Here is a 23,815-nt window from a genome sequence, read left to right on the forward strand (position 1 = left end):
ACTCCCCTTCTTCCCATCTCTGCTTCTATGATCTTTTCGGTCACGTCAAAGATCTTATTTCCTTCCTTTCTTCTTTTTTCCCACTCGTGCTTTTGTTCTCATAGAACTAAGGGTCAATTTCCTGCACAATCTGTCTGCACAGGATATCCACTTAAACACCATCCTATCCGCTAGCACCAAAAAGGGAAAATGTTTCAAAGACAAAAAACATCCTAACATTTTCCTGAGGCCAAGTATGAACATGTACTGAATCATAAAGAGTTAAAGAACTAAATGCAAGAAAACAAGCTAAGGAATAAAAGCAAAAGGGGGGGGGGGGGCTATCGGAAGAGCAAGTAAATGTCACAGTGTTACCCAGTAGGTCTACTTTATGCCACTTTCCTCATCGGCTTAAAACAGACACATCTGGATGATTCAGATGTACTTTGCTCAAATGCAAGTGTGAAGGCTGGGAATGGCTTTTTTTTTTTTTTAAACAATGTGAGGTGACTACTATGTATTGGGTACTTTAGTGGGTTAATCTTTCATTAATCGCTGTTATTGAGGTAGATCATGGGCTTCAGATAAGACAACAGAAGACTCAATTTTCACTTATGCAATACAGAACCCAGGTAGCAAAAATACGACTATTAAGTAATTTTATTACTTTTTTCCAATAGACTTGCAGAAGACAATAAAAATATGGCAAAACAAAGCAGTTTGTACAAAGTAAGTTACCAGGATTAAACAAGTTAAAAATCCAGAATAAGACTCAAATTCAGAGATAATTCCTAAATTTAATTTTTAATTTTATTAAAAACCATTGTCACCAACTACTTGTTCAAAAACTTTTATCAGTTTAATTAGAAACTTGTCAGGTAAGGAACTGGAGAAATAAATATAAAAAATTTTCAGTTAAGGCATTTATTTCCAAGCATTCTAAAAACCTTATCTTGGCAGAATTCTACTTTATCTGATTGCACATTCTCTAAGAAGCTACTACTTTTTAATACCTCTTTTAAGAACTATGTAAGGTGGTTGGATAAATCATTCAACAGTTCTCAATATAGCTTAACTCTTCATATCAAGCCATATACATCTTAATATCACAAAATATTACATATTATTCATTTATTCTTTCTTTCAGTAAGTACTTACTGAGATCCTACTATGAAATACCAGAAAAAAAAGCACATAAAACATCACCGGCCAACAATGAAGACAGTAACAGTAGCTGAGAAAATTTTTTTGAAATCTCCACTCACACTTGATTACTGTGATTCTCTCTCCTTCCCCAACCTATCACTTTTGAACCATACCTGTCAAGTTGGGTACAGCAGTTTCTGAGGCTTCATTACTACACAGGCAGCAAAGTGACGATGTGTCCTGATCCCTGCCATAACTATTGGGTGGAAGCAGGACTGTGCCAAGGACCATTCCTCTGCCTTGAAGCACAAAAGTTAAACTGTTCTATGTAGAGGAAGTCTTAGAATTCCACTCCCTGACAAGCAATACCACATGCATGTGGCATTTATTCATGTACTCAGTGGCCAGAGGAAACCAATAGGAGGTTAAGAGTTTACAAGTCCCAAAGTGGGTGGAGAGTAACCTACAGGAAAATGTCTAGTAATCAGCAAAGACTGAGTCAGAACGGTTCTTCAGAAGAACCTTTGGGAACGTTTTCAAAAAACAAGTAAAATAAAAACCAGCACACATAAGAGTAACAAATAATAAAAATATGTAGGGATCAATATATATACATGGGATTTTGTTCCTAAATGGATGATGAAGTAAGCCTGTAGAGAAAAATTCCCTTGGAGAAAACCTGTTTACAATAAAATACCAAATATGCTTTTAAAAGAGGAAACGCCCTAAGGAGACTCATCTTTTGCATCACTTAAATTAGCTCAAGTAACCACAAATCCAAAGTCAAAGAAATAGTTACAATCTGATTCATGAGCACAGAAGCCAGGCAATAACTGCCTTCCACTAACATTTTGGCTCTACAGCTTAATATGGTTTAAAATATGGCATGACTGTGACAACATGGATAGACCTAGAGGGTATTATACTAAGTGAAATAAGTCAGACTGAGAAAGACAAATGCCACATGATTTCACTTAAATGTGGGATCTAAAAAACAAAACAAACAAAAAGCAGAAACAGACCCATAAATACAGAGAACTGATGGTTGTCAGAGGAGAGAGGGGTAGGGCGATGGGCAAAATGGGTGAAGAGGAGTGGGCAACACAGGTTTCCAGTTGTGGAATAAATAAGTCACAGGGATGAAAAGGTACAGTATAGAGAATACAATCAATGTGATTACGATAGCACTGTGTAGTGACAGATGATAACTACACTTGTGGGGAGAACAGCATAGCATATGAACGTGTCAAGTCACTGTTGTACACCTGAAACTGATGCAACATTAGTGTGTCAATTATACTTCAATTTAAAAAATAAATAAAATTTTAGGGGCACCTGGCTGTCTCCATTGAGAAAGCATGAGACTTTTTTTTTTTTTAAGATGTATTTATCCATTGGAGAGAGAGTGAGAAATAGAGAGCAGGAGCAGGAGGGGCAGAGGGAGAAGGTATCTCAAGCAGACTCCATACTGAGCAGGGAGCTGGACGCAGGGAGCTGAAACCAAGAGTTTGACGCTTAACTGACTGTACCATCCAGACGCCCCAAAAGAGCATGTGATTCTTGGTCTTGGGGTGGTGAGTTTGAGCCCACATTGGATATAGAGATCACTTAAATAGACTTCTAAAAAATTAAAATAAATAAAATTTAAAAAATAAATAGCATGACAGTGTTGAAAACTCCTAAATGTTAAAACTTTTTAAAAGCAAAAGCCGGTCCATTTCTGTTAGGAAGGACGTTGGGTTTGAGGAGAATAACTACCATGACTTCAAGTGTTTTGACGAAACCTCAGATGCGAGGCCTTCTGGCCAAACATCTGTGATTTCATATTGTTGGAGCCTTCGCTGTATCCCTGGGTTTTGCAGCATTCTGTAAGTTTGCTGTGGCCGAACCAAGAAAGAAGGCATATGCAGATTTCTACAGAAATTATGATTCCATGAAAGATTTTGAGGAGATGAAGAAGGCTGGTATCTGGGCAGCCCCGGTGGTCTAGCGGTTTGGCACCGCCTTTAGCCCGGGGTGTGGTCCTAGAGACCCGGGATCGAGTTTCACATCGGCCCCCCCTGCATGGAGCCTGCTTCTCCCTCTGCCTGTGTCTCTGCCATTCTCTCTGTGTCGGTCATAAATAAATAAAAAAATCTTTAAAAAAAAAAAAAAAAGAAGGCTGGTATCTTTCTTTCAGAGTGCAAAATGAATTTGGAATATAAAGAATTTCTTTGGGTTGTGTTCCAGTGAAGTTTGTCACTGACTGTCCTGTGTTCCTGAACTATGAAACACAAACACTGGGTTATGGAATAGTTTTTCTTGTTAATAAACTAAAAATTTTTTTTAAAAAAGCAAAAGCCAAATCTTTATTAATATATAGGAACAAAGTTAAATAAATGTAAAAATCTGAAAAAGAGTACTTTATTGAGAATTAAACTAGTAAAATTTGCAAATAATACATTATTTAGTGATATAATCTATAAAAATAACACAAGAATGTTTCTAATTGTACAGTTAAGAACACTCATTGATCAATATTTAACAAGCACTGGGACATCTGGGTAGCTCAGCAGTTGAGCATCTACTTTCAGCTCAGGGCATGATCCCAGGGTCCTGGGCCCCGCAGGGAGCCTGTTTCTCCCTCTGCCTATGTCTCTGCCTCTGTGTCTCTCATGAATGAATAAATAAATAAAATCTTTTTTTAAAATTTAATAAGTACCTACTATGTACCAGCCACTGTGCTAGGTTTCAGGCCGATAAAGGAAACAGAGTAAAAGTATAATATACAAGGACTTCCACAGAGTTGAAACAAAACTATAACGTAACCTTAGAGAAAGAATGTCTCTGACATAAATAATTAACCACTTAAAAATATAAAGCTTATACTTTCAATGAAATTAACCTTTATAAGTCAGTATTGTTAACATCAATAAAGCAAGAGTTAAATGACTAATAGTTTTGTCACTTAATGACTCAATGTTTCAAATACCAGGTTAAATTTCTCCTTCCCTCAGTAATCTAAAAAAAAATAAGGAAAAGGAGCTGCATAATCCATATTCTATACAAATATATATTCCATATCATATAATTTACTATTTAGTCAGTAAATCTGCTCTTCAAATTACCAAATAATAGTTACAACTCAGAAAGCTAGAAAAACTTGGTTAAAAAAAAAAAAGCTAGAAAAATTAAGACAGGACAAAAGTATAGTATAAAGAAAATGAATACTTTTGTGATTCTATGCTGCTTTTAACTATCTAAACAACTGAATAGCTTTTAAACATTTTAAAGAAAAAATGAAAAAGAATGCATGCAAAATAACCGAAAAATGATATATGAAACCCAAGATTAAACTCAACAAAACTATTAGACATGTTCTCATTTTTAAAATTGTTTTCAGTTTATAAAAGTGACACATGCTTATTATAGAAAATTTGGGAACTATATATAAACAGACAACAACACATACCCATTTCTACAGTTCCACTTGTTAAATTATTAAAATAATATTGATACCTTTGCATTTGGCCCTTTTAATCTGCATGTTTCGTTCATTCAGCCAATATTTCTTGAGTGGTTACTATTTGCAAAGCACTTCACTAGGCAGGAAATATCAGGGGTTAGGCAAGAAATAAAGTCCATAAGAAATGAAGATAGTGGGGGAGGAATTTCACTACTTTAAAGAAGGTGATGATGGGTGCCTAGGTGGCTCAGTTGGTTAAGTGCCTGCCTTTGGCTCAGGTCATAACCCTAGCACGCTAGGCTACCTGCTAACAGGGGAGTCTGCTTCTCCCTCTCCTTCTGTTCCTCCTCCAGCTCATGTGCGCATGTGCACGCTCTCTCATAAATAAAATCTTAAAAAAAAAAAAAAGAAGGTGACACTTAAGCAAATGCCAAAAACAAAAGAATCTAAGCAGGGATAATGCAGCCAGTGCAAAAACCTGAAAGCAGGAAAAAACCTACTTGCTATGCAGAAGAAATGAAAAGTGTGGCTGTAATTGAGAAAGTCAGAAGAAGAGCATGAAAAGTTAGTAAGATAGAACCAGCCATATGGCCAGATCAAACACATAAGGATTCTTTTCCAAGGACAATGGAAATCCTATGAACAGTTTCAAGCATGGAGGTCATATATTCTGTCTCCCATTTTATAAAAGACCACTCTGGCTACTGGGTTTAAAAAAAAATGGATTTGATAAGAAACAAAATTAGAGATAGGCATATATGTAGCAGTTCAGGAATGGGCTCCAGTTGGCTTGGATGGTGTCATGAAGACAAAGTGGAAGAACTTAAAAATCCAAATTCCAAAATGGAATTGATAGGCTTTACAGATTACTTGCATATAAGAAGAGACAGGGTAAAATTAAAGAATGGCTGCCAAGTCACAGGCTTGAGCAAATGGGCAGATGGCCATGTAAATTACTCAAAAGCAATAGCAGTATAAATCAAAAGTTCCACTATAGACAAGTAAATTTGAGGGAGATAAACACCATGATATATAATTTTGAACCTCAGAGAAGATCCTGGGCTACAGACATCAATGTATAGATGATATCTAAAACCATGAATCTAGGAGCATCTGGGCGGTTCAGTAGTTGAGCGTCTGCCTTTGGCTCAGGGTATGATCCCGGGGTCCTGGGATTGAGTCCTGCATCAGACTCCCAGCAGGGAGCCTGCTTCTCCCTCTGCCTATGTCTCTCTCATGAATAAATATATAAAATCTTAAAAAATAAAACCATTAATTTAGGTGAGATCATTTAGGAAGAGACAGACGTGCAGGATCATGCTTATAGGGGAACAATGATTTGAATACTGTGGATTTCTCGCTTGAAACCATAAAGGCTAGAAAGAAGTGAAAAAACATTATCATCTTAAGTGCTTAGAGAAAAACTGTCAATTCAAAATTCTTTGTCCACAGAAAATACCCTTTAGAAATGAAGATGAAATAAAGACATTTTCATTTGAAGGGAGGAACGTGCTGCCAGTAGACCTGCTTTAAAAGTATTCAATTCAGGGATCCCTGGGTGGCGCAGCGATTTGGCGCCTGCCTTTGGCCCAGGGCGCGATCCTGGAGACCCGGGATCGAATCCCACGTCAGGCTCCCGGTGCATGGAGCCTGCTTCTCCCTCTGCCTGTGTCTCTGCCGATCTCTCTCTCTCTCTCTATCATAAATAAATAAAAATTTAAAAAAAATTAAAAAAAAAGTATTCAATTCAGACACAATGGAAATTATACCAGAAGTAAATTTTGGGTCATTAGAAATAAAGAAAGAAAAATAAAGATGGTAAATAGGCTATTCTTCTCTTCAAGTTCTTAATATAGGATGGTTAGAAGCATACAGTGTAACGTCATCTGTAGGGACCTTTCAATGCATGTAGATATAATATAACATAGGGGAAAGAAAAATCTATATGATGGCAAGGTTCCCATATTTCACTTGAGGCAGCAAAATATGGATTCAAAGTAGTGTGAAAAGTTCAATATGTATATTAAAATCCCTACAGCAACCACAGGAAAAACCACAGAGATATGGTGAGAAACAACAGATAAGTGAATATGGAGTACTAAAAAGGCATGTTAATAATCCAAGAGAAAACAGGAAAGGGGAAAGAAATAACAAAAAAATAAAATACAGACCTAAAACCAAACATCAATGACTAACGTTAAATGAAAATGGTCAAAATATAATTATAAGGTGGTTTATCATAATAGATATGTATAATCCAACTAGAGGCTATCTAAAAGAAACTCACTTCAAATACAAACACAGAAGCAGGTTAAAAATAAAAGGATGAAAATATGTGTCCACACAAAAACCTGTATATGAACCTTCACAGCATTATTCATAACAGCCAAAAGTGGAAACAACCAAAATATTACTGAATGGATAAATAAAACGGAAATACTAATATATAACATACATGAACCTTGAAAACACATGCCAAGTAAAAGAAGCCAGTCAAAATGAACACATGTTGTGTAATTCCATTTAGATGAAAGGTCTAGAACCGGTAAATCCATAGATACAAAAAGTAAATTAGTGGTAGCCGAGGGTCAGGATGCGGGGAGGAATATGGAATTATTGCTAATGGCTAGGGGGTTTCTTTTTGGGGCGATGAAAATATTCTAAGAGTATATTGTATTGATGATTGAAGAACTCTGAATATACTAAAACCACTGAATCATACACTTTATTTTGATCATTTAATTTTTTTAAAAAAGGAAAGAAATCATGACCAAAAAGATAGTAGTTAACCCCCACCCCACCCCCAAAGCTCTAACCAGTCACATGAGCATCACCCACTTTCCACTAGGTGCCTGGCATTCAGCTGGTGGCACACTCTGCCCCACTGGACTGACCCGAAAGCACTGGGGCAACAGGTGCCAGTATTCACACTCAGCAGGTTAGTCAAATCAGACAAACTGGTGTGCTAAAATTCAGAAGTTCTCTCCAGGTTTTCTGCCCATCGGCTGAGCACATACAAACTATCGTAAGCCTATAAAATTTAAGGGAGATGGGAAGGGTATAAAAGCAGGAAGTTGGTGGGAGAAAAGAAACTACAGGTCACTCAAGCTTTCTCCTTGGCTAGTGGCTCTGGATACAGACTTTGAGAGACCAGGAGAGGTAAGCTCCAGATTGCTTGCTTGCTTGAAGATTTTATTTATTTATTCATGAGAGACGGGGGGGGGGGGGGGGGGGGCAGAGACATGGGCAGAGGGAGAAGCAGGCTCCTGTGGAACTCAATCCCAGTACCCTGGGATCACAAACTGAGCCACAGGCAGGCACTCAACTGCTAAGCCACCCAGGCATCCCTGGGCTCCAGATTTCTTATAGAAGAAAAAAATCCTTTAAGAAGGAGCTAAGACATGCCATGCAAAATAATTCTTCCTACAGAGGGCACAGGAAACAGGGCAGCTGACTCTCCCATCCAGGAGACAGGAGAGCAGTGAAGAAGTTCTTATAGTACCACGAAGTAAGACAAAAGGCAGGGGGAGAATATTGAGGTTCTGGCCAAATATGAGACTGGTACACACACAGTTAAAGATTAAAAAGCCATCAGGCACTCTCAAAGCCGAATCCTACCTGCAAACACTGGCTATAGAGAGTGCTGCAGAAGATTCTTGCTGTGAACCAAGTCAAGTTAGTTGCCTGGCTAGAGGTGGTGGGGAGGGATAAATGTTTTTATTTTCAAAGGGATGAGGTAGGAAGAGCAGCCATGATTAGTAAAAAGAGACCTGCACGAAGCAGAAAATACTTAGAGAGCATTTTAATATGTATTTTCATATATATATTTAAAGTTAAGAGAAAACTAATTCAAGCCATGCCCTGTGCAAAAAAAAGGGGGGGGGGTGAAAAAGACAATTTTTTGGAAAGATTTTATTTATTCATGAGAGACACAGAGAGAGACAGAGACATAGGCAGAGGGAGAAGCAGGCTCCCTGCCAGGAGCCTGATGCAGGACTCCATCCAGGACCCTGGGATCATGCCCTGAGCCGAAGGCAGATCCTCAACCACTGAGCCACTCAGGCATCTCATAAAAGACAAATTTAAAATGAGACCTCTGTCTGGTGCTCTAGTCTCATCTATTACAGCTTGTTACTTTTATTTTGGAAGAGGAGATATAAAAGTTTCTTTCCATCACTCAGAGGGCAAGTGTAGCCACTTATAAAAGCAGAATGACAGGGACAGACTAGGAGAGTCAGAGGTTAAAGGGAAGAGCAGGAAAGGAATTTTCAAAAATAAAATTAAGGTGACTGTTCCAGAAGGGTGCAGTGAAGAGGACATGGTGGACCAAAGTCTGTTAGTCAAATAATGTTTCAACTTTTAAATTATTCTCTGTTCTGTTTTGTTGGGTGTTTTGTTTGTTCAAGTCTAAGAACTTTGTTAACAAGCACCAACAGGAAATACAGGATCCTTTCCCTCCTCTGGCCTGCCTCCACCGAAGCCACCACAATCGCCTGGTTGGCTGGATGCTAGAAGAGTCCTGTGTGTGTGTGTGGACCCAGGATGAAGGGCAGCCTCCTCCTCTGATGGCTGGGCTTGTGAACAGTGCAGTATCTTTTGGCTTTCCACATCTCTAAAATGTTTTACAACCTTACTAACACTGAATAAAGCTAGGGGAGAAGGGGTTTCTGTTCAGTCATTAATTATTTCCACTTCTGAAACATACTGTAAGTTTATGAGCAAGATGTCTGCATGGTTGGGCTTTCCACTGGAAGAGGAACATTTTAAAGCCAGCATTTTGGACTAGTAGTCAAAGGCTACCACCTCATCCTGCAGCCGCTTCTCCTGGCACGTCCAGCACAACACGTGGCTCCCAACACAGAACTACTTGCCCGGAGGAGCTGCTTGTCTTGTGAGAGCAGCCACAGCTGGCCTGAGTCCTACACTTTAAATGGGTTAATTTTATATGTCAATTTATATCTCCATAAAGCATTAAAAACGTTATGCTGTGTGGAAAAGGCCAGATTTAAAGTCTACATATTGCATGATTCCTTTCACATGAAATACCCACAAGAACATGTGCATAGAGACAGAAAGCAGAATGAGTGGTTACCTGGGATGGGTAGGAATGCCAACTGACTATAAAATAGCACAGGAACCTTTTGGGTGATGGAAATGCTCTAAAACTAGACTATGGTGAGAGTTACACAACTATGTATATTGTTACAAATCACTGAATTGTACATCTTTTAAAACTTAAGTTTTATGAAATGTAAACTATAGCTCAATAAAGCAGTTTTTTTTAAAGCACAAAAGGCAATAAACAAAAAGCAAATTCAGACTTTGTTCTCTGAAAGATATCATTAGGACAATCAAAAGATAAGCTATAGACAGGAGAAAATATTTGTGAATTTTATATCTGGCAAAGGATATATATCCAGAAGATATCAAGAACTCTCAAACTCAGTAGTATGAAAACAAACCACCCAATTTAAAAATGGACAAAGATGGGGATCCCTGGGTGGCTCAGCGGTTTAGTGCCTGCCTTCGGCACAGGGCATGATCCTGGAGTCCTGGGATCAAGTCCCACATCAGGCTTCCTGCATGGAGCCTGCTTCTCCCTCTGCCTGTGTCTCTGCCTCTCTCTATGTATCTCTCATGAATAAATAAGATCTTAAAAAAAATGGACAAAAACTCTCTGCAAAATTAATACAGGAATGACCAATAAGATACTCAACATCAGCAACCATTAAAGAAATGCAAATTAAAACCACAATGAGATACCACTATACACGTATTAGAGTGCTGAACCTAAAAATACTAAGAATACCAAGTGCTTACTACAGATGCAAACCAACTGGAACTCTCATAAATTGGTGGGTGGAATGCCATATAGTATAGCCACTCTAGAAAGCAATTTGGCAATTTCTTATAAAACGTCACTTATAGGATCCAGCAATACCACTATTGCAAGTAATTGTCCTGAAGAAATGAAAACTTCCATTTAAGCAAATACCTGTACCTGAATGCTTATGGCAGCTTTATTCCCAACTGTCCCTAACTGGAAATAATCTAAGTGTTCTTCAGTGGATGGATGAACAAACTGTAGTATATCCATACAATGGAATACTACTCAGCAATAACAAAGGAATGAATTACTGATACACACAATAACCTGAATGGACCTCAAAGGCATTATGCTGAGCTTCCCAAAGAAGCCATTATTGAAAACATCTATTTCCCAAAAGACAAAACCATTGTGGTTCCCAGGGGTCAGGAGTAGGGAAGGTGTAACTAAAAAAGTGAGCACAATGGGCTTCTGGGAGAAATGATGACTATTCTGTATCCTGACAGTGGTGGGGGTTACACAAATCTATGCATGGGCTAAAATTCATAGAACTGTATATGCCCAGAAGAGCTGATTTTACTGTATGTTAGTTTAAAAAATAAAAAATGTTAAAGTTTAGGATCCAGTACTAAGCCCTAAGGAACATCTACATTAGGGGAAGCAAAGAGAAAGAAGTCAGCAAAGGAGATTAAGAATAGTTGGCAAGGAAGGAAGAGAAAACACCTAAGGCTGAGAAGGGGGGTCTGTATGTGGAAGGAGGGAAGGATCGACAGCATTAACTACAGCTGATGTGTTAATAAATGAGTATATAAGCATATTCATTGCTTTTGTAAACTATGTATCAAGAACTTTCCCATATTCTTATAAATTTTCAAAAGCCTTCTTTCTAATGGTTATATATATTTCATCTTGCAAAGGTACCACCACTTCTAATAACACTTATGCGTACCAAATTACAAATCACCTAGTAATAACACTTATGTGCACTTTGTATCCCTCCCAATTTTTCTCTGATTAACATGATCTCAGAACAAATTTTCAAGTCAAAGGACACTTTCAAGACTCATGATACATACTTCCAAACCACTTTCCAAAAAATTTTACCACTTTATACTCAGTGACATATAAATGTTTACTTCATCGTCTCTATGTATCTTTTTTATAATTTCTTTTTTTTAATTTTTTTTTGATTTTTTATTTATTTATGATAGTCACAGAGAGAGAGAGAGAGAGAGAGGCAGAGACACAGGCAGAGGGAGAAGTAGGCTCCATGCACCGGGAGCCCAATGTGGGATTCGATCCCGGGTCTCCAGGATCGCGCCCTGGGCCAAAGGCAGGCGCCAAACCGCTGCGCCACCCAGGGACCCCTCTTTTTTATAATTTCAAAGGCAAACAACAGTAACTTGTTTAAATTCACAATTCACTTTCCATTTCTTTTGCTAACTACATAGCAATTTATTCCTCATGACATAAAGCATTTTCTCATTGCTTTTGCTGTTTGTGTTTCCTACTTTGTAAGTTGTTAGAGGCACACACAGTAAATCAATATCAACAAATGGGAAATATAACTTCCAGTAGCACTCTTCTAGATATGACAAAACTTCTGATCCTTCTCTATGTAGGCCCTCGATTTCAAACACCTCACAACTGGAGCTGTCATTTTTATAACAGCATGTATTCTTGGAGTGGATGGCCATCTCAGATGAACTATCCCCACAACAGACCACCTATCCCTTTTTCCTACCAGCATGAAACAGACAGCATTATAGAATCCAATGCACAGAAAAGTAATTCTAAGACAGGGGTCTTTCAGTTAATATTTTGGGATCAAACAGTAGACCTTAAAATATATTCAATTCCATTATTATTGAGATGTAGAAACAAAGCTAGTGTCAGAACCAGATGGTCTCAAGGATGGCAGCTGCCATAGTCCTGCCTGCTATTAACCCTGGCTACTCAACCTCCCAACACAGCAGCTGACTATTAAGTCTAAGAAAGCAGAGCACCAATCCATATCATCTACTTCACTCTTCGTTTTCACCTCCTTACCTTTCTCCTTTGTGAATTCAAGGCTTTAGGAACAAAAACTGGTCTCTCATTACAAAAAACAATCTCAATGTTAAGGTTTTTTAGACTTTTTTTTTTTTTTTAATCAAAGGACTCAGGCTCTGTATTAAGCAGCCCTTGCTCTGCCATTCAAAAGGTGAGGTTGAAGAAATTATTTACAATATCTGAGTGTACAATTTTCATTTGTAAAACAGGAAGGAAATGGTAAGTACTTTTTACGGGATCCTTAAATGAGATTAAGCATATAAAATGCTTAGGGGAAAATCTGACACCATTACTTAAAACTTTAATTCTTTCAGTAGTCTAAAAGGGGTGCCTTCCTACCTGGAAAATACATCTATTAAAAGATAAGAATAAATGTGTTGGGCTCAAGTTAGAAGATCTGCATGGATAACAAGAAGTCTGAAGTACAGAAATAAAAATAAACAACTCTAAATTTTTGCAAAAGTAACTCTCTTTAGATCAGTTAGGAATAGTAGTTATAATCTCCCTAGCTCTCATACAGTCTCACATTTGAGTATTATCACAAAAAGTCACAAAAATCAAAATGCTATTTTAATCAAGACCATGCTTACCCTCCTCATCTATTCAAATCCTGTATTATCTTTCAAAGTGTAGTTAAAGTTCCTAGATTCTCCCTGAACTCGACCTCTCTGACCATTTCTGATTAAGTAATCTTTGCCTTTGCCTAGAACAGCAACTGTCACACTATATTGGGACATCTTCTATAGTGTATTTACTATAATTTATTACTTCCTTTTTTGTGTGTCTCTTTCCCTCCAATAAGATTAAGTTTCTACATGTATAGAACCATTATGTTTCTCTACCCAATGAAACCCAGCAAAGTGCTTTACTAATAAATGACTGGTAAAAAGGATTAACTCATTCAAAAAATTCAGTGTGAGACTTCTTGTAACAAAAATAAAACCTATTTAGCAGCATCTTTTCCCTTTCTCTACACTAGCATTTCCCAAACTTTATTTTCATTTACCACTGCTCTAAGGACTAAAATTACATTTAACTTAATAATTCAACTTAATTCAATTTCTCCCCATAAGACAAAGTATAAAAACTAAAAGGATAAGATTTTGCAAGGTAGCACTGAGCTTTGGAGGGTCACAAACCACTGTAAATACCTAAGTTATTATCACCCCTGTTGAGAATGCATGCTCTATACTTAACCAAATCCTCTAAACAGGACTCATTTGTTCCTGTTAGAGTAGGAGCTTTCTCTAATTACAAAACCATAGATGTCAACATACTTTGGACTCAAAGTTTTCCGTTACAGAGGAAGGAAGAGCACCTTTTTCTAAGCAGGGGTTAAAAACATGAACACGGCAGCCCAGGTGGCTCAGCAGTTTAACACCACCTTCAGTCCCGGGTGTGGTCCTGGAGTCCTGGGATCGAGTCCAGCATCGGGCTTCCTGCATGGGGCCTGTTTCTCCCTCTGCCTGTGTCTTTGCCTCTCTCTCTCTCTCTGTCTCTGATGAATAATTAAATAAAATCTTAAAAAAAAAAAAAAACATGAACACACACACACAATATAAACCAAGGCAGAGAAAAGGCTTTGAGTATTTTAAGTTTTACAAGACCAGACCAAGACACGTTGGAACCTCGGTAGGCTAATAATTAATACATCTTCAAAACAACACTCTTTAAATATGTGTTCAACATTTACTTAGCAAGAAGCCTGAAATTTGTGCTAAGGGAGAAGGGAAAACAGAAAGGAAGAAGTGGTCCTGAATAATTCATCTCTGGCCCTAAACTCAGGAGTCCCTGACTCAGCAAAAGACCCTGCAGCTAACCAGAATTACCCACCACAGCAGGCACTTTCCCATGCCCATTGGTGGTCTCAGGCTCTAGCCCAAACAGTTTAGGAAAATATTCCCCAACACCACAGATAATACTCCTTATGAGAGGATTTTTAGAAGACAATTTCTTTTCCCTGTTAATATTCTTTTTTTTTTTTAATTTTATTTATTTATGATAGTCACACACAGAAAGAGAGAGGCAGAGACATAGGCAGAGGGAGAAGCAGGCTCCATGCACCGGGAGCCTGACGTGGGACTCGATCCCGGGTCTCCAGGATCGCGCCCTGGGCCAAAGGCGGGCGCTGAACCGCTGCGCCACCCAGGGATCCCTATTTTCCCTGTTACACTTCCAGAGAACCTTTAGAAATCAACACTGGAGAGGAGCCCAGCTGGCCCATTCCTTAATCCAGTTCAGTGATTTTGCTGCATGAGAAACGTGGCCTGATTAAAAGAGAAGCTTGGAAATATATGTATGTCTTAGTCAAGTAATGTGAGATATTTGTGAGGCAAATGACAGACAACCTTGACATCCAAACAACAGAATTCAGACTGTATTGGGATACAATAGGTAATCACTGTAGATTCTTGAGTAGTAGTAACACACTGTGCTATTTAGAGAAGACTGCTTTAGGACACCTGAGTGGTTCAGTCAGCCTTCTGGTTTGATTTCAGGGTCCTGACTTCAAGCCCTGCATTGGACTTCACGCTGGGCATGGAGCCTATTTTGGGGGGTGAGGGGAGGAAAATTTGGGGCGCCTAGGTGGCTCAGTCAGTTAAAACATCCAACTCTTGGTTTCAGCTCAGGTCATGATCTCATGGGATTGAACCCAATGTCAGGCTCTGCACCCAGCGAGGAGTCTGCCCTAAGATGCTCTCCCTCTGCCCCTCCCCACACACATGCACTGTCTCTCTAAAGCAAAAAAATACATCTTTAAAAAAAAATAAAGAAGACTGGTCTATAATGCTTCTAATGGACCCCCTGCAGATAGAACAATTATATAAAAGTTTGCTGCAGAAAACTAAGCAGGGATGATAAGGGCCTGGTTGTGAAATGGACAATGATAGATTTAAGAATTCTCTTGAAGAAGGGAGTAACAGAGGATATAGAAAAGGAAACTAATAAATCTCTCTCTGGTTTGGAACAAAAGGAATATAAAGTAACATCCAGATTTCAAAGACAGAGTTATAAGACTAGAATATAAATGAAGTATATCCCAATGGACATTAAGAGTTGTCAACACGGTTCAACATTTTATACAAAAGACAAAGGAAAGTAGTAGTATTCCATCAATACATTTTTTTATCAACTAAAAAAGTGGCAATAATCACAAAGTTTTGTATTCAGTTGACAAAATACTCTTTAATTCAAAATCATTTATTTCTGGATGGTACTAGATAAAAGAAACATCTATCCTCATTTTTCTTTCCTTCTTCCATGCATCCTCTCTAGGTGAAATCATTCACATCCATTACTTTTATTTATAAACTCGAGGCTATCAGCTCCTGTATTAGTTTTCTGTGGTTGCTATTAACAAACTGCCACAAATTGTTTGTCTTAAAAAACAGAAACACATTCTCTCAGAATTCTGGAGGCCAGAAGTCAGAAACTGGTATCACTGGGACAAAATGAAGGTGCTGACAAGGCATCAGCTCCCTTTAAAGGCTCTAGGGGAGAATCCATCGCTTGCCTCTTCTAGTTCATGGTTGCTACCAGCATCCCTTGGCTTGTGGCCACATCACTCCAATCTTTAAGACCAGCATCTTCAGATCTCTCTGCTCCACTGTCACATCATCATCTCCTCTGCATGTGAAACCTCCCTCTGTCTCCCTCTTATAGAGATACTGATTACATTTAGGGCTCATTTGGATAATGCAAGATAATCTCTCCATCTATAAAGACATCTCCCCTCCCCACTTTTTTGCAATGTAACATTTACAGGTTCCATGGATCGGGGCATGGGTATCTTTTGAGAGGGCACTCTTCAGCCTATCACAGCTCTCAAATCTCACCAACCCCAAATCACTCTCTTGACCAGCTGACTCCTATAGCCTATGGCTAGGTATACTTAGATATCCTAAAAGCACCAAAAACCCATTTTGTTCCTACTTCTGCGTTTTCAGTTTAGCATGTGTGCATGCATGTGTGTTCTGGTTGTTGTTAATGGCATACCCATTCACCCAGGTATCCAATCCAGAAACCTCATCACCATTCTAGAATCCTCTTTCTTCCCTAATTCCCTCCAACACTATTATCCTATGGACTCCAGCTCCCAAATCTCTCAAATCTGTGTACTCTACTCCCTTACCACTGTCCTCATTTATGCCCTATTTCCTTGCCTGCATGGCTATAACATTCATCTACTGATCTTCTTGACTTTAGTTTCATTCTGCTCCAATGTAATAGCCACATTGCCTCTAAACTGCTATTTTGAAAGGGCAAGACCACTTCGAGTTACGTTCCTACTTAAAACCTTTAAGAGTTTGGGGGGTGCCTGGGTGGCATAGTTAGTTGAGCATCAGACTCTTGGTTTTGGCTCAGGTCATGATCTCAAAGTCCTAAGGTTGAGTCCCCTGCCAGGCTCCATGGCAGAGTCTGCTTGAGTTTCTCTCTCCCTCTGCCCCTCTTCACCTTTGCTCATGCGTATGTGCATTCTCTCTCCAATAAAAAAAATAAATCTTTGGGACGCCTGGGTGGTTCAGTGGTTGAGCATCTATCTGCCTTTGGCTCAGATCATGATCCCAGGTTCCTGGGATCAAGTCCCACATTGGGCACCCTGCAGGGAGTCTGCTTCTCCCTCTGCCTATGTCTCTGCCTGTGTCTCTCATGAATAAACAAAATCTTTTAAAAATAAATCTTTAAACACACACACACACACACACACACACACCTTTAAAGGTTTGGGCTCTCCACCGCACAGAGTTAAATTCCAAATTCCTCAGCATGGTATGAGAAAGATCTGCCATGATCTGGCACTTAGCCTTTTCAGCCTCTCCTACCTCTCCTTTCACCAGTCTTTCTTGTATCTTATGTTCATCCATGCACAGCTCTACCAAAAGTTCTCTGAATATGTCCATTTGTTCAATCTACAAATTCCTTCCTTCTACATTCTCCCTTTCCAGTTACCTAGTGAACTCATTGAACACAACTCGTATTTCTTCTCTTCAGTTTCTCAAAGTATTTTCCCTCACACCTAAAATAAAGTTTCTAACTCTACACTGCATCACAGTCACACAGATTTTTCTAATTATTTGTTATTATTATTAGTTATTATTCTATTAGTTATTTGGGGAGGAAACCCTGCACAGCACAGAAAAATACACAGTACTATTATTTACAATGTGTGACTCCAGCTTCACCCTATGTATGGATAGGGATTACATTTTACACTTACCTGTTTTACTAGAACATGTATTCAATAAATATCTGTTGACATGCCACGCCACTTTTTCTTAATTATAGAAACAATACCTGCCCGTTTTTAGAAACTAAAAGAAAAATGAAGAGGGGTGGAGTAAAAAATAAATAAAAATAAAAGAAAGAGGGGATCCCTGGGTGGCGCAGCGGTTTGGCGCCTGCCTTTGGTCCAGGGTGCGATCCTGGAGACCCGGGATCGAATCCCACATCGGGCTCCCGGTGCATGGAGCCTGCTTCTCCCTCTGCCTATGTCTCTGCCTCTCTCTCTCTCTCTCTGTGACTATCATAAATAAATAAAAAAATAAAAAATTAAAAAAAAATAAAAGAAAGATGAAGACAATTAACAGCACCCATGAGGGGCACATGAATGGCCCAGTGGTTGAACATCTGCCTTCGGCTCAGGTCATGATCCCGGGGTCCTGGGATAGAGTCCTGCATCAGGCTCCTCAAGGGGAACCTGCTTCTCCCTCAGCCTACTCAGCCTATGTCTCTGCCTTTCTGTGTCTCTCATGAATAAATAACTTCTTTCAAAAATAAATAAAATCAGCCATGATCTCATTACCTAGAAATAATTACTGATAACATTTGCCATACATTTTAATCCAGTCTTTTCCTTATCTTGTTCTTCAAGATGTTTCCTAATACATACTCTTAGGGCAATTTTAGCCTTAAGGCTAAATTAAAACATAACCTACCAATTCCTGTAATTTAAGATTTGGAACTTGGCAAAAGAAGGAACTCAGTGCATAGATTTGTTTGGGAAATGTGCAAATTTGATTTATTTCATTTAGATTTCTGTTCTAGTTATTCAGATCCCTAAGATTCAAGATCTGTAGAAGTGATATGGTTTCAAGGAATTTCAAAGCAAACTCCATCAGTAGGTAGCTAGTTTTTATACATTTATAAAACGTAAACAATTTAAATTTTCAATGATGAACAAGATTTAAAATAAAACACAAGATATAATCCACTCCTGAAGTATTTTACCCATTTTGTGGCCAAAACACCAACTACCCAAAAGTATAAACAGTCCTTACATGTTGTCAAAATGCAAAGTTTTCAAAGTGTTTCAGAGATTTATTCTAATGAGCTTATAATTTTATTTTTAAGTGGCATACTTAATTATGAAAGAGAAGTTGAAGGCTCCCTAGATCTTGCATTTCCTCACAAAGCTGAATCAGAAGTGTGGCTTTCAATTCAACTCTCAAGGAAACAAAGGACTTGTTATAATTTATTATATTTGAGATGCTGAGTAAGCCACATTTTCCCCATCTGCATTTTCCTTGTGTTTCTTATTAGAAGATAGGGTCTTTTCACACAGCTAGAGACAAAATCTATAAATTGGTCCTAATTGTAGTTCTTCAACGGGGTCTAAAGCCAAAACTCTTCCTAACAGGAAGTGTTATCCTGCCTTGTTTAGTTCCACCTGCAGATGTCATTCTTGAAAGAGGATCTTGTATGAAGAGAGTGATATAATGTGGGAATTAGGAATCCTTGTGATGTAAGAGTATCTCTTCAATATTATCTCCCTAATAGCATCTACTTCTCATTTCTCACATCATCATTTTCCTCTTTCTGAAGGCATAGTCGTCTTGAGATAATATTAGGATATATGCATTTGGGAAAGAGTCACCGAGCCACAGTCAGATCAGACTATAAACAGATAGCTGTTTGCATTCAACAATATGATCACTAATTTTTCTCTGTATTAATAACTTGCACATATCTTGCACATAGTGTCTTGCACATATCTTGCACATAGTAGGCCCTGAAGTATTTTTAAATTAATGTGCACAAATGTCTACCATCACGAAGTTTTCTTTTATGTATTTATTTATTTATTCATTCATTCATTCATTCATGACAGACTCAGAGAGAGAGAGGCAGAGACACAGGCAGAGGGAGAAGCAGGCTGCATGCAGGGAGCCTGACGTGGGACTCGATCCTGGGTCTCCAGGACCACACCCTAGGCCAAAGGCAGCGCTAAACCGCTGGGCCACCGGGGCTGCCCACGAAGTTTTCATGCAAATTAAAAATGACTCAAAGCAATCCTAGTCCTCTACAGTAGGACTGTAATGACAGCTACCATTTATGGAGTACATACATACCAAGCACTTTACACACCTTTTTTTTTTTTTTAAGATTTTATTTATTCATTCATGAGAGACACAAACAGGCAGAGACAGGCAGAGGGAGAAGCAGTTTCCCTGCAGGGAGTCCGACATGGGACTCGATCTCAGGACCCCAGGATCACACCCTGAGCCAAAGGCAGACACTCAACCACTGAGCCACCTGCACTTTACACACTTTAATTGATGTATTATAATTAATAATATCATTACCTACAGCTCTGAAAGACAAGCATTATTATCACCAACATATAAATTCTCAGAAATGTTAGGTAACTTATTAAAGTTCCAGAGGTGGTGAAGCCAGTGTACAAAATCCTTGCATTTGTCTAACTCCAAACCCCATGCTCCTTTCACAATTTCAGGATGCCTCCCTCATTCAATAGAGAGTGATATAAAAACTGGAATACCCGGAGAAGGTATCTTTCCCTGGAGAAGAATTTCAGAACAGCCAGACTCCCCAAGTGAACTGACTTTGATTCCTCTGTCCATATTTAAGAATGACATTTAATAATCAAACTAGAGAGTAATAAGAATGATAAACACATGCTTACCATCTAGTCCATTTTATCACAGAAAACTGGACATCTCTGCCATTTATTCCTGGCAGAATAATCACAAATTTTTTCCGGAATCAATGCATAATGACTCAGGGAAGAGTTCTAAATATTTGTATAGGTCATGCCAGAATCCCAAATGCAACAAAAACAGAACCTCTTCTCTCAGTAACTGGACAACTTTTACCTCTTCTTTGAACAATCTTATTTAGACCAAAATAGAATAGATGGTGTCTTTTCTTTTGATTTGTCCTCGAAGACAGGAAGAGCTGAACAAAAGTCTTCCCTTAATGTATGGCTCATCTCACACCACACACAAAAAATGTGTATGTGGGTATTCATTAGGAAATAATTCTTATAGTTCTTAAGGTTCTCTAACCTTATCCTTTGGGACACCTGTCACTGACCTGCAGAGAATTTAGTAACTTAACAATCCTTTCATATAATGCTTACAAAAAATAAATAAAAATTAAAACACTGTTTTTTCCTGTATCAGATCTGTGGAGCTAATCTTCTAATATGTCTGAAGAGACATGTCTATGTGCATATACTACACTCCCTATACTTGGCTCCTGGCTGCAAGCTATTTCCTGCTGAGCTCAGGTATTTCCAATTGCCTTAACTAAGAAACAAAGACCTTATTCATGACCCTTATTTCAGCAGCTACTAGTTGTCCAAAGCAACAGAATCCTCCCTATAGTATGAGCATTAGAGCTAAGAAGAAAAACACCATCATTCAGCAAAATTCTTTGGGGTTAATGCTTATATTAATATATACTTTTTGTTCAAATAATCTATAAAAAAATGCTCAGAATTCAATCCCTGTGATTTCATTGCAAACTATCTCCAGCTTAAAACAAGACTACCATTAAAATTACAAAATTACTGAAAAAATTTAATACACCTTTGTTAATAAAGCTCTCCATTTAAGTTACTTTTATTTGGATATCTGTCAGCATCAAACTGTGAATCCCTAGTACTCTAAGTACTACATAAATACTGTGTATTCAGATGACTATGAACAATTACAGTAAAGCTATTATCACTGGCTTCCTTTATCATGCAAGGTAAAAACCATAGGATAGCAGAAAACTCTGCACTAACATTACTACAACTACCAAAAGTCTTCCCAGACCACTAGTCCAAATATTAGGTGAGAGCTACAGAGACCTTAAGAAAGAAAGAAAATGAATACTTTAGAGGTATCTAAAGATAAAAATACAGAATCCTTAAGAGCAGAAGCCAGCGAAGTTTCTTCACCAAGATAGCTGGGCCCAGGGCAGCCTTGGTGGCTCAGCAGTTTAGTGCTGCCTTCGGCTCAGGGCCTGATCCTGGAGACTCGGGATCAAGTCCCAAGTCAGGCTACCTGCATGGAGCCTGCTTCTCCCTCTGCTGTGTCTCTGCCTTTTGTGTGTCTCATGAATAAATAAAATCTTAAAAAAAAAAAAAGAAAAGAGCTGGGCCCAGGTCAAGAAAGGAGTGGCTTTGTGTATTTAACTATCGCAAAAAGTATGACTAATTTCAATTCTCCTTTTCAGTTTTGCTAGATTTCCACTGATTCTATCCTGATGATAGAAGGGCAAAATATGGTGCTCAATAACATCTACAGGACAGACCAAGAAAAAATGTAAATTAGACATCAAAATTCTTCCTAAATGGTAAGCAAGATTGTGAGGAAAAGGAATAAGAGATAGGTATAATAATAAGAGGCAGGGAGTGGGAGGTTGGGGGAAGCAACATTATACTAACGCCATAGGAACAAAACTTAAAGTCTGGATTTTTGAGCACCATACCATCTAGTAGGGAATAGAAGACAGGAACAGAAAATTAGAATCTAACAGTTTTTGAGTACTTGCTTATATAAGCCAGGGAATTCATCTATATTATCACTAATTCTCCTCTTAACACTGATATGATAGAAAGATACTATTATCCCATTTCTCAGATGAATGGCTATGTGCTATAACGTAGGGAGATAATTTTGTGAGTTTTTTTAAAGATTTATTTATTTATTGAGAAAGAGAGTACATACATGCATGCATGTAAGCAAGGGAAGGGGCAAAGGAAAAGGGAGAGAGAATCTCAAGAAGAACTCAGTCTCACAACCTTGAAATCATGACCTGAGCCAAAATCAAGAGTTGGACACTTAACCAATAGAGCCACCCAGGCACCCCTACAGAGAGACAATTTGGAATAAGTTCTGAAATTCTGTCTCTAGCACTTATGAACCTTGAAACTATGGGTAATTAATAACTAAAAATAAATCCACCCTATTATCAGCAAGGCACAAAAGAACCGTAAGAGTCTTGCAAAAGCATATGTGCCTTATTAAACATCCTCCTATGCCAGGGATCACTTGCCTTGTGCTGCCAAAGCCAAAATGTTTTAAAGGTCCCCATAATTACCTGAGTATTTGGCTTTCTGCACTCATGAAGTGAAACTGACCTCTGATCTACCGCTAGAAATGGGTAAAATAAAGCCTCTTCCATGACTGGGGCACAGAGGGTAGAGAACAATTTTAAGAAAATATAAAGCCAGACAAAGATATCACAAGAAAAAAAATACAGACCAATATCCCTTATAAACACAGATGCAAACTAAAATCCTCAATGAATCACTAGGAAACCAAATCCAGGAGTATATTAAAAGAAATATTAACCATGCCATGTGGGATATATCCCAGGAATACAAGGTTGGTTCAACACACAAAACTCAATGTAATACATTAAGCTAATAAAATAAAGAAAAAAGTATATGATTTCTCAATATAACTCCTTATTATGTGGGGGAAAAATTTTTAAGCATGCATACCTGATTTAGATATGTAATTTCTGGGCTTTTTAAAGAGATGTTTAAAAGGGATGCTTTGCAGAACTCTTCCTAATTGAGTTTAACAAAAATATATAATAATATCATCTCTCAATTACTGAGTACCTAATACATGAAATTTGATTAATCACAACCACCCTGCAAGGCAGCCGTTCCAGGGAGTATGAACAGGCAGGCAATACACAGTAGTTAAGCACAAACTCTGCAGCCAGTCTCTGGGTTTGAATCCTAGTTGTACCACTTACTGTGTGACCTTCACCAAGTTAACCTATCTGTGCCTCAGTTTCTTCATCCAAAATATATAAAAGTACTATTTCTCTAAAAATGAGATAAAAATTAAATACTGATTGTATGTAAGGACCATAAAACAGTGTCTGATATGAACAGCTATATAAAATGTTAGTGAAGATAAAATAGAATATACACCAAAACCTATCTTCAAACCTTAACAATAAAGTTTAAGCCTTTTCTAATTAACAGACTGCATGGGATGCTTGGACAAAAACTGATTTCAATTTAATGCAGATAATATGCACACTCTAATTACAGATAGTCACTTTAATATGGAATCCTTAGAATTTTATATAAAAGAACAATTAATTTTCCAGTT

The 23,815-nt window shown here is 38.2% G+C and overlaps 1 protein-coding gene and 1 pseudogene across 6 annotated transcripts in view; one reads left to right on the forward strand and one right to left on the reverse strand.

The window, feature by feature from the left end:
- Positions 1–23,815, reverse strand: part of ABL2 (ABL proto-oncogene 2, non-receptor tyrosine kinase) — a 116,527-nt gene that overhangs the window by 33,072 nt on the left and 59,640 nt on the right. For 2 of the 6 annotated variants that reach the window (XM_055319233.1, XM_055319230.1), the window contains exon 1: positions 1,299–1,416. The exons of the other annotated variants lie outside the window; for them this stretch is intronic. In XM_055319233.1, coding sequence (XP_055175208.1) covers positions 1,299–1,416 — 118 coding nt within the window. Of the gene's footprint in view, positions 1–1,298; positions 1,417–23,815 lie in introns of those variants that run through there. 6 annotated transcript variants of the gene reach the window in all.
- LOC129505766 (cytochrome c oxidase subunit 6C-like) lies at positions 2,885–3,115 on the forward strand (annotated as a pseudogene).

This window comes from Nyctereutes procyonoides, unplaced genomic scaffold, assembly GCF_905146905.1.
Source record: "Nyctereutes procyonoides isolate TBG_1078 unplaced genomic scaffold, NYPRO_anot_genome, whole genome shotgun sequence".
In the NCBI taxonomy this organism is placed as follows: Eukaryota; Metazoa; Chordata; class Mammalia; order Carnivora; family Canidae; genus Nyctereutes; species Nyctereutes procyonoides.